Source organism: Ailuropoda melanoleuca, chromosome 8 (genome assembly GCF_002007445.2).
Source record: "Ailuropoda melanoleuca isolate Jingjing chromosome 8, ASM200744v2, whole genome shotgun sequence".
In the NCBI taxonomy this organism is placed as follows: Eukaryota; Metazoa; Chordata; class Mammalia; order Carnivora; family Ursidae; genus Ailuropoda; species Ailuropoda melanoleuca.
The window spans coordinates 124,270,098-124,282,155 of NC_048225.1; the positions used below are offsets into that span (position 1 = coordinate 124,270,098).

Here is a 12,058-nt window from a genome sequence, read left to right on the forward strand (position 1 = left end):
TCCCCACAGATTATGTGAGTCCCAGAATAATAAATCATACCTCCTGCACCGTCCCCCCTTTTAAAGGTATTTTGAGCCAGGTTTCAATGATTTGTAACTAAATTTAGAGTCCCAACTGATAGATCTCCCCACCGTCACTCTGAGAAGAAATGAACTTTTGGGAGAGAAGGAATAGGAGGGGATCATGAGAGGGTAGACGAGCCTCCAAAGGTCACAGGGATATGGTCTAGTGTTGGCAGGTGCCAATAATCTCAGAAACCCACACAGTCTTTTTCGCTTCCAAATGCACCAGATGAAGACCGCAATGCAGGGGATGAAAACCGTCACGAGGAGCACAATGAAAAGCTCTGTGTTTCCCTTAGGACCTTTGAAGAGGAAATGAACGATATTAATATAAATAATGACAAGGAGATTGGACCAAACAATGGACAAAGCATAATGGCCATCCTACCTGCCTCTTAAAATTTCATGCTATTGCAGAAAATATTCCTTTTCATTCATTCATTCTACAACTATTTCTTGAGCAGGCATTGCTCTGGGCTGAAGCTATAGCAGTACTTCAGGCAGACACCGTCGCTATGTAGAGAGATTTATGCCTTGCCCAGGGTCACAGAGTTTTAAATACCTAAACAGGGTGTGAATGTAGGCTGCCTGATCCTAAGACACCCTTATCCATCACACTACACTGCTCCTCTCTGTAAATGGTGTAAGGGCAGTTCTAGGCTCAAGACAGAGTTAAGATTTCCACTTAATAGGGCTCTAAATCCATCTGTCAGCCCGACCTGGCATTGTCACATCCTAGGTAAACCTTCCTTTTTTCTACTTCCTTCTAGAGCAGAACAGAGCACAGAACTCAAGATTCTAATCATGCTTTTGCTCTGTGATCTTGGGCAAGTCCCTTATCTTTTCTGAGTCTCAGTGTCTTTGTGTAATGGAGAGTAGTAAGAGTATTTGCTGTGTAGGATTATTGTGAAGTTGATTGTGTTAAAACGCACAAGGACCTTGAATAGTGCCTGGCATCTAGTAAGAGCTACTAGGCTCTAGTAAGAGCCACTTTCTAGCTTCCACTCACAGTCTGTGTTCCTTTGTGGTCTACATTCCTTCACCCGTCAGTTTCTATCAACTCATCTCCACTAACTTCCAACACTGTGCTGCCCAAGTATGGTAGCCACGAGCTGTGGTATGAGCCATGGTATGAGCCCCTGTAATGTGGCCGGTGGAAGAATTAAATTGCTTGTTTAATTTAATTTAAAAAAATTGAAACTGAAATTGAAATATGGTGATTCAGTTTCTTATTGGAAAACTGATCAGTAGGTTTGGAACAACTTGGATATGTAAATCTATTTTTTTCAACTGTAACTTTTATGAACTCTGAATACAGATCAAGTACTTCCTTTGGAAATTTGGCATCTGAATTGAGATGTGCTGTTAGTGTAAAATACATACTGGATTTCCAACAACTTAGTACAACATGGAATGTAAATTATCTCAAGGATAGTTGTATTGAATACAATCCAAAATGGTGATATTTTGGACTTAGTGGGTTAAATAAAACATATTATTAAAGTTAGTTTTGCTGTTTCTTTTTGCTTTACCTATTGTGGCTATTAGAAAGGGTAAATCACATGTGTGATTCGCATTGTATTTCTATTGGAATGTGCTACTCTAAAGTACTCTTGCCCACACTCCCTCACTGCACTTCTTAAAGAACCATTCAAAATGCAAGCACTTGGATCCAGGCATCCAAGGCCCTGAGGTCTGGCTGAGCAGACATAAAGGGTAACCTGGACAGATGTCGCCGGAAAGAAACTGCTGGGAGCTGTTGCTGACAGGGTTGCTTGCGATGCACGTGAAGTTGGGATGATTTTCACCACTTGTCCAAGAGACATTGAGGTGAGGTCCCCCTTGGGACTCGACGGTTCCTTTCGGTAGGGGGGTCCATCTATACGTCACGTTGTGTCCACTGTCCTCCACTGAGCATGTCAGGCTGAACCTGCAGATACCGTCCTCAGCAAGCCCAGGATGCCAGGTAATTTTTGGCTTCTTCAATCTCCCTGTGTGAGGAGAAAGACAGTCCTAATGCAGAGTCAGGCCTGCCTGCTGGGCAGTCACCATGTCTTCACTCATTCAGAATACATTCGTGAAGTTGGGGGTTGGAACTGCATTAGGGCTGAGAAATGCCTCCAGAAGTCACAGGCATTTTGAAGTGTACCTGGCCTTTCTCTTGGTAGCCATGAAATCTCAGACATGTCACTTCACCTCTTTGGGTCTTTGATGCTCAGACGTTAAATAAAGGAGTTAATGAAAACTGGAAAAAGAAAGATATCACATCATTCTATACAGTACCCTGTGAAGAACTAGCAAACCCATCAACACAGGTAAGTACAATGTTCCATGTGCTTTGAAGACTCTTGAAGGCTTTCAGGGTGAGGTTCCATCATCTAAGTTTTTTACTCAGGAGAAAAAGCGTAAAGGGGTGAGTGCAGCGCCGACATGGAGTTAGTGCTCAATAAATGTTAGCAACTTCAAAGGAAATATCACATTGGTGCCAGTTATTCCCAATTTATTACTATTTTTACTTAATCTTCTTGCCTCTTTCTAATAGTTGAGTCACAGTATGCTATAGATGTGGACTAGCTGACTTCCAGCATATTTTAACAGGACCATGCGTGGTGATTCTTCACGGGTACTTAGACACCAACAAACCCAATCAGGGGATGTGATGACTACGTCTGGATGGCACAAGTGAAACAGCTGGCAAATCTAAACCCAACGGTCAAGCCAAGCTCCTGTGAGGCCCAAGCCTGAGGAGCAAGACTGCAAGTTCTGTCCTTCACACTTGGGAAAGCCAAGCAGCCGTCCCTTGTGGGGATCATAGGCTCTTTAGACACTAAAGGCTTTCTCCTCAGTCTTCTCTGAGTCCACTCCAGCCAGCTGTGCCCTTATTCAAAATGAAAATATTCTATAGAAATGCAGGTTGTAGAGTTCTGAGACCCACCTGACAAGCAATGCAGAGGACAGGGGCAAGTACTGAAGGTTGGATGGCGGAGACCATAACTGGAAGCCCAGCAGAAGGGGGACCTTGGCAGGTGGATTTTGCCTAGCTGCTGGTTGGAAATTCTTCCTCCTGTGAGTTGACTGGTCTGAACTCAATAGCTGTCCTAGTGATCTGAGGCATTTTGGTAGGTGGGAGGCAGGGAAAGCAGCAAAGAGGAGAAATACCTCAGGGAAGGAATCTGATCATGAGCGCTCTGCTCAGAAACTCACCGTAGACAAGCAGGGTGACATGTTTTGTGCTGATGACTCTGGAGGCCTTTGAGCACACATAGGCATAGTAGTGGCCAGCATTCTCCATCTTTAGCTGGCCAATGATCAGGGAGTAGTCTTGGCTGGAGTTCTTGTTGGGATCCTTGAACTTAATGAATAGGTCAGCTGTTGCTGCTTCTTTTTGCTCTTTGCTGATAATAGATGTGTTAAACGTCCAGACGGCGTTCTCTCCGGAGTGATTGGCCGAGAGTGTTAGAGGCAGGGTGACCGACTCCCCCAAGATCCCCACCACCATCTCCCCCATTGACTCTCCTCTGGAGGCTCCTGGAGCTGCAGTCAGAGATAAGACATTGTGGCTTTAGTCATTGGTTCTCTTCCCTTAACCCTCAGCCTGCCTGAAGGAGATTGAAGCCCCATAGGCTCCCCTGCCCACACCCCTTTTCCCTTCCTCTGATGGGGCATCCCTGCTGAGCACTTGTCATGGTCAGATATACACCTGGATCTGCCTTTTTCATACTCAGGCCTTTCTTGCCCTCCCTGTCCTTCTGAGGAGACCTCGGGGGATACCTCCACCCAAACAAAGAACAAACTAGATCTCTTCATCCATATCCTCTTCCCTTCCCTCACTCTACCCTAGAGTTTCACAGTTCCCTGGGAGTTTCCAAGTGCCCTGCCAGTCTCTCTCAGGCCCCAGAGGGTAGAGAACAAGAGTTCTTCAAGCCTGTTTTCTTCCCCACTCTATCTGTGTCCTGCCAGAACCCTGGCAGTTTAGACTCCATGGCTGCTCAGACCATTTCTGGGATCCTCTGGAGGGCCTAAGGGGAGCCTGTACCTGTACAGAACTGCCGGGCAGAGATGGGGCTGGAGGTGTTCTGGCTGACGGGGTTCCTGGCTGTGCAGGTGTATGGCAGGTCTGGGTCACACAGCCTCCAGTGGATGATGAAAGTGGAGCCCTCATGGGATTCAGAAGCATGGGCGTCCCTCGGGGTCCAGCTGTACAAAGTACTTGTCCCTGCCCTCTCCACAAAGCAAATCAAGGTAATGTTACAGGAGCCATTATCAGACATGTTCACAGACTTCATGATGACTTGAGGCTCTGGCACCTGCTCTGTAGGGACAACAGCAATGAGGAGATTACTCAGATCCCTTCTGCAGCAGGAAAGGGCTGAGAGAAGAAGGTGGTGATGATAGAAGACCTAGGGACAGAAGAAAGAAGCCGGAATACCTGTTCCAGGGGAAGTTTTCTCTTAGTTTCCCACCGCAGCCTAGACTGAGTGCCTCTCTTCCACGCTTCCATAAATCCTGTGTAGGTGTTATCTCCATGACTCAACATGACACTAGTCTGATTACTCCTCTCTCTCCCCATCAGTATATGAACTACTTGAGGACAGGGCCAATGCCTGTGCCTGAATATCTAACACCTGACTGGCCCATGAAAGTCTCTCTTGAATGTCTGGGGAATAAATGGATAAATTAGTCAGCCCCCAACACTGTGGAGCAGGGAGCTCTGCCTCTAGAATTTGAGTTGCTTTTGCCTTTCATTCTGAATGTATGACCATTGTGCTTCCAGACCTTCTTCCTGGTCCTTTCTTTCCCTTTTGTTCCATTTCCTCTATCCACAGTGTGTGTGTGTGTGTGTGTGTGTGTGTGTATTTAAGTTTGTTTTTTGGGGGGAATTGGTAATACCTAAAATTGAAAAGATACAAAAAAGTGTACATAATTAAAAAAGCAAGCTTTCTTGTCCCCAGCTACTTATTTCCTCTCCCCAGGAATTACTGTTATGAATTTCTTGTTATCTTTCTAGAAATATTCTAGGTATAGGTACATATATGATAGTATACTATATATGTATATACTGTCCTGAACCCTTTAAAAATTTAATAATATATTGGATTTCTGGGGAAGATGGCAGAGTAGAAAGACCCTGAGCTCACTTGTCCCATGGATACAACTAGGTAGCACCCACATCAATGTAAATAACCCAGAAAATGACCTGAAGGCTGGCAGAACAAATGCTCCACAGCTAAATATATAGAAGAGGTCGCATCAAAGAGGGTAGGAAAGGCAGAGATGCAGTTGGGAACTAAATGGACCCACAGGACTGTCCATGGGAGGGAGGGATGGTGTGGGTGCAGAGGAAGGACAGAAACAGACTCTCACACAGGGAAGATGAATCCCCATAACATTTGGTTTTGAAAACCAGAGGGGCCTAAGTTCATGAGTTCTTACAATCAGCGAGGCTTAACACCTGGAACTTTAAAAATCAGCTGGCTGGGCTCTGGGAGGAGGAAAGGAAACTGAATCCCTGCCCTTACAGGGGCAGCACAACAAACAGCTCCACATATATGTCATAGACGCAGCAGTTTGAAAAACATCTGGAACATATGGGAGGGATATTTGTTTACTCATCTCAGAGCATGTGCTGGAGGGGCAGAGACCATTGGGAGACTTCTCCAGGAACAAAGGAGCTGGAGGACATCATTTCCCTCCCCTGCTCCACCCCCCAGCTAGCCATAGGGACACCTGTGGGAACCAGTGCCATGCCAACACTCGATACCTAACTTGCTAACAGCACACCCAACCCCCGCATTCTCCTGTAGACATGCCCCTTCCAGCCATGCCTCCATTCCGGGTCCCCTCCCACAGCAGACCTTCACAAATCTTGCTAACACCAGACACCCTGCCCTCCACCCAACCCCTGCTTCTGCAGATTTGCCCCCTCCAATTCAGCTTGCCTGGGTCCCATTTACTATAGGTCCCCTCCTTCAGCCCACTGGGGCAAACCTTGATAACACTGCCCAGCTGCCCCTGAGTTCTCCTGTGGTCCTACCCCCTCCAATGTGCTCCTGGCCAGAGCCCATCCAAAGTGGTGCCACAAACCTGGCAGTGTGCAAGCAGTGCCAGCAGGGACCAGCACCACTCCAAAGTGACTCCTGTCCCAGGGAGAAGGGAAGATTAGCCCCCCGCCCCAAGACTAACTGTGGCCCCAGCAGTGGGCTAGAGGCAGACATCTGGTCTGAATGCAGGCCCTGCTCACCAAGGAAAGCCTCACAGGGAACAAAACAAGGTAAGCACCCTGTATTTCAGTGCTACTGCATCTCTGACAAATGCCTGGTCTGACTCAACTCAAGCCCAGGCAGCCCTAGACTGGCCCACTAACAACACAAGGACCAAATCCTGCCCACAACAAGCAAGGACGGTCATTGTAGATGACTGGACTGAGGGCAAAAGTGGCTCGGCCACACCAGCAGGGCATACACAACATACATAGGAAACACCCCTAAAGCTCCAAGTTCTGGTGAACAGGAGACATTTCACTTCAGGGCATTCCAGGACCTCTTCTTCCTAAGGCCACTACTTTCAAGAGCAGGAGACACAAGTGACTTTTCCACTACATATAAGCAGACACAAAGAATTAGACAAAACGAAGAGATAGAGGAATATGTCCCAGATGAAAGAACAGGACAGACTCATGGCAACAGAGATAAAAGAAACTGAGATAAGTAATATGCCTGATGGAGAATTTAAAGTAATGGTCAATGGACTTGAGAAGAGTGGAGAACCTCAGTGAAACTTTAAAAAAGAGATAGAAAACATCAAAAAGAACCAAGCAGAGAAGAAGAACACAAAAACTGAAATTAAAAAGACTCAGATAGAGGGGCATCTGGGTGGCACAGTTGGTTAAGCATCCGACTCTTGGTTTCAGCTCAGGTTGTAATCTCAGGGTCATGAGATCGAGCCTCACTTAGGGCTCCAGGCTCAGCATGGAGTCTGCTTGAGATTCTCTTTTCTACTCCCCCTGCCCCTCCCACTCATGATCTCTCTCTCTCTCTCTCAAATAAATAAATAAATCTTAAAAAAAATACACAGATGGAATAAAAAGTAGACTAGAGGAAGCAGGAGAATGAATCAATGACCTGGAGGACAAAGTAATGGAAAGCAATCAAGCTGAATGGGCGAGAGGAAAAAAATAATAAAAATTGAAAATAGACTCAGGGAATTCAGCAACACCATCAAGTGTAATAACATTCATATTATAGGGGTCCCAGAAGGAGAAGAGAGAAAAGGGAGCAGAAAATTCATTTGAAGAAATAATAGTTGAAAACTTACTTACTGAATCTGAGAAGGAGACAGAAATCCAGATCCAGGAGGCACAGAGAGCCCACAGAAGTCAACCCAAGGAGGTTCACACCAAAAAACATAGTAATTAAAATGGCAAAAAGTAGTGATGAAGAGAGAATTTTAAAAGCAGCAAGAGAAAATAGTTACATACAAGGGAGATCCCATGATGCTATGAGCTAATTTTTCAGCAGAAACTTTGCAGGCCAGAAGGGAGTATCATGATATATTCAAAGTGCTGAAAAGAAAAAACCTGCAAGCAAGAGTATTCTATCCAGCAAGCCTATCATTTAGAATAGATGGAGAGACAAAGAGTTTCCCAGACAAAATTTAAAGGAATTCATGACTACTAAACCAGCCCTAAAAGAAATGTTAAAGGGGACTCTTTAAGTGGAAAGGAAAGATCATAAGTAGGAGTTAGAAAAGTAGGAAGCACAAAAGCAGTAAAAATAAGTTTATCTATAGAAATAAGTCAAAAGGTTCACAAAATAAAAGGATATAAAGTATGACACCATATACCTAAACCGTGGAAGGGAGAAGAGTAAAAAAATGGGTTCAAATTTAGGTGACCATCAACTTAATATAGACTGCTACTGCTCTATGGAGAAGATGTTATATGCAAACCTAATAATAGTAAGCACAAATCAAAACTAGTAATAGATATGCAAGAAATAATGGAAAATAATCTAAGCATATCACTAAAGAAAGCCAGCAAACCATGACAGAAGAGAGGAAGAAAAGAAAGAAACAGAGAAGAACTGCAAAAGTAACCATAAACAGGTAACAAAATGAAAATAAGTACATACTTATCAATAATTATTTTGAATGTAAATGGACTGAAAGCTCCAATCAAAAGACATAGGGTGACAGAATGGATAAAAAAGCAAGACCTATCTATATGCTGCCTACAAGAGCCTCATTTCATACCTAAAGACACATGCAGATTGAAAGTGAAGGGAAGGAAAAGCATTTATTATGCTAGTGGAAATGAAAAGAAAGCGGGGGACGCAATACTTGTATTGGACAGAATAAACTCTAAAACAAAGACTGTAACAAGAGACAAAGAAGTACACTATATAATCATAAAGGGTACAATCCAACAAGAAGTTATAACAATTGTAAATGTTTATGCACCCAGTATGGAAGTACCCAAATACATAAAACAGATAATAACAAATGTAAAAAAAGTAATTGATAGTAATACAATAGCAGGGGACTTTAACACCCCACTTACATCAATAGATAGATCATCCAAGCAGAAAAGCAACAAGGAAACAAATGGCTTTGAATGACACATTGGACCAGATGAATCTATCCCAAAAGAGCAGAATGCATATTCTTTTCAAGTGCACATGGAACATTCTTCAGAGTAAGTCACATACTAGGCCACTAAACAAGTCTTGACAAGTTCAAAAAGATCAAAGTCATATCATGCATCTTTTCTGACAACAATACTATGAAACTAGAAATCAATCACAAGCAAAAATTTGGGAAGAACACAAATACATGGAGGTTAAATAACATGCTAGTAAACAATGAATGGGTCAACCAAGAAGTCAAAGAGGAAATTAAAAAATACATGGAGACACATGAAAATAAAAACACAACAGTCCAAAATCTTTAGGATGCAGCAAAAGCTGTTCTAAGGAAGAAATTTATAGCAATAGAGGCCTACTTCAAGAAGCAAGAAAAATCTCAAATGAACAACCTAACTTTACACCTAAAGAAGCTAGAAAAAGAACAGACAGAACCCCAAACCAGTAGAAGGAAGGAAATAATTGATATTAGAGCAGAAATAAATGAAACAGAAGCTAAAAAAACAATAGAGCAGATCAATGAAACCAGGGACTGGTTCTTTGAAAAGATCAACAGGGTTCTTTGAAAAGATCAACAATCAACTGGGGGCTTAGTCAGTTAAGTGTCTGCCTTGGGCCCTGGTCATGATCCCGGGGTCCTGGGATTGAGCCCCGTGTCAGGCTCCCTGCTCAGCAGAGGGCCTGCTTCTCCCTCTCCCTCTGTTGCTCCCCCTGCTTGTGCTCTCTCTCTCTCTCTCAAATAAATAAATAAATAAATACTTTTTTTAAAAAAGAAAAGATCAACAACATTGATAAATCTTTAGCCCATCTGGGGGGGGGAGGTGGAAGGGGATAGAAAGAGAGAGAGAGAGAGAGAACACTCAAATAAACAAAATAGAAAATGAAAGAGGAGAAATAACAACTCACACCACAGAAATACAAAGGATTATAAGAGAATATTATGAAAAATTATATGCCAACAAACTGGACAATCTAGAAGAAATGGATAAATTCCTAGAAACATATAACTTCTCAAACTGAATCATAAAGAAATAGAAAATTTGAACAGACTGACTACCAGCAATGAAATAGAATCAATAATCAAAAAACTCCTCAAAAATAAAAGTCCGGGACCAGACAGCTTCACGGATGATTTCTATCAAACATTTAAAGAAGAGTTAATGCCCATTATTCTCAAACTATTCCAAAAAAATAGAAGATGAAAGAAAGCTTGCAAATTCATTCTATGAGGCCAGCATTACTCTGATTCTAAAACCAGACAAAGACACTACAAAAAAAGAAAACTATAGGCTAATATTTCTGATGAACATAGATGCAAAAATCCTCAACAAAATTTTAGCAAACTGAGTCCAAAAATACATTTAAAAAATCATTCACCATGATCAATTGGGATTTATTCCTGGGATGCAAGGGTGATACAATATTCATAAATCAATCAACATGGTACATTACATCAACAAGAGAAAGGATAAAAACCATTTGATCATTTCAATAGATACAGAAAAAGCATTTGACAAACTACAATATCCATTCATTATAAAAATCCTCAACAAAGTAGGTTTAGAGGGACCATAACTCAACATAGTAAAGGCCATATATAAAAAACCCATACCTAATATTTTACCTAGTGCTGAAAAACTGAGAGCTTCCCACCTCAGGAACAAGACAAGGATGTCCAGTCTCACCACTTTTATTCAACATTGTACTGGGTGTCCTAGCCATAGCAATCAGGCAACAAAATAGCAAAGAAGTAAAACTTTCACTATTTGCAGATGGCATGATACTATGTATAGAAAACTGATACTATGTATGGAAAACCCTAAAGATTCTACCAAAAAACTAGTAGAACTGATAAATGAATTCAGTAGATTTGCAGGATTCAAAATCAATATATAGAAATCCATTGCATTTCTATACACTAATAATGAAGAAGCAGAAAGAGAAATTAAGAAAAATAATCTCGGGGCGCCTGTGTGGCGCAGTCGTTGGGCGTCTGCTTTCGGCTCAGGGCGTGATCCAGGAGTTGTGGGATCAAGGCCCGCATAGGGCTCCTCCGCTATGAGCCTGCTTCTTCCTCTCCCGCTCCCCCTGCTTGTGTTCCCTCTCTCACTGGCTGTCCCTATCTCTGTTAAATAAATAAATAAAATCTTAAAAAAAAAAAAAAGAAAAACAATCTCATTTACAATTGCACCAAAAATTATGCAAACAACGAATCATGGAACACTACCTCAAAAACTAATGATGTACTGTATGGTGACTAACATAACATAGTAAAAAAAAACAACAAAAAAAACCCAATTGCACCAAAAATAATAAAATAGTCAGCAATAAACTTAACAAAGGAGGTGAAAGACCCGTACTCTGAAAACTATAAAACACTGATGAATGAAATTGAAGATGACCTAAATAAATGGAAAGATATTCCATGCTCATGGATTGGAAGAACAAATATTATTAAAATGTCCATGTAACCCAAAGCAGTCTGCAGATTTAATGCAATCCCTATCAAAATACCAACAGCATTTTTCACAGAACTAGAACAAACAATCCTAAAATTTGTAGGGAACCACACAAAACTTGAATAGCCAAAGCAATCTTGAAAAAGAAGAACAAAACTGGAGTTATCCTGACCAGATTTCAAGATAAACTACAAAGCTGAAGTAATCAAAGCAGTATAGTTTGGCACAAAAATGGGCATGTAGATAAACGGAACAGAATAGAGAGCCCCAAAATAAACCCACGATTATATGGTCAATTAATCTTTGACAAAGGAGGTATGGATATGCAATGGGAAAAAGACAATCAGCAAATGGTAGTAAGAAAACTGGAAAGCTACATGCAAAAGAAAGAAACTGAACCGCTTTCTTACACCATATACAAAGATAAACTCAAAATGGATTGAGGACCTAAATGTGAGACTTGAAACCATAAAAATCCTAGAAGAGAGCACAGGCAGTAATTTCTCTAACCTGGCCATAGCAACATTTTAAAGATATGTCTCCTGAGGCAAGGGCAACAAAAGCAAAAATAAACTATTGGGACTCCATCAGAAAAAGAAAGCTTCGGGGCACCTGGGTGGCACAGCGGTTAAGCGTCTGCCTTCGGCTCAGGGCGTGATCCCGGCGTTGTGGGATCGAGCCCAACGTCAGGCTCCTCTGCTATGAGCCTGCTTCTTCCTCTCCCACTCCCCCTGCTTGTGTTCCCTCTCTCGCTGGCTGTCTCTCTCTCTGTCAAATAAATAAATAAAATCTTTAAAAAAAAAAAAAAAGAAAGCTTCTGCACATCAAAAGAAACAATCAACACAACTAAAAGACAACCTAGTGAGTGGGAGAAGATATTTGATAAAGAGTTAGTAT

General features: G+C 42.2%; 1 protein-coding gene across 2 annotated transcripts in view; it reads right to left on the bottom strand.

The window, feature by feature from the left end:
- The window catches only part of LY9 (lymphocyte antigen 9), a 46,578-nt gene that overhangs the window by 8,368 nt on the left and 26,152 nt on the right, over window positions 1-12,058 (bottom strand). Inside the window, exons 3-6 of one of the 2 annotated variants that reach the window (XM_011236670.3) lie at window positions 4,100-4,375; window positions 3,268-3,597; window positions 1,785-2,054; window positions 264-365 (exon numbers count right to left, since the gene is read on the bottom strand). In XM_011236670.3, the coding sequence (XP_011234972.2) occupies window positions 264-365; window positions 1,785-2,054; window positions 3,268-3,597; window positions 4,100-4,375 (978 nt within the window). The remainder of the gene's footprint in view (window positions 1-263; window positions 366-1,784; window positions 2,055-3,267; window positions 3,598-4,099; window positions 4,376-12,058) is intronic. The other variant, XM_011236671.3, reaches the window with a different exon arrangement.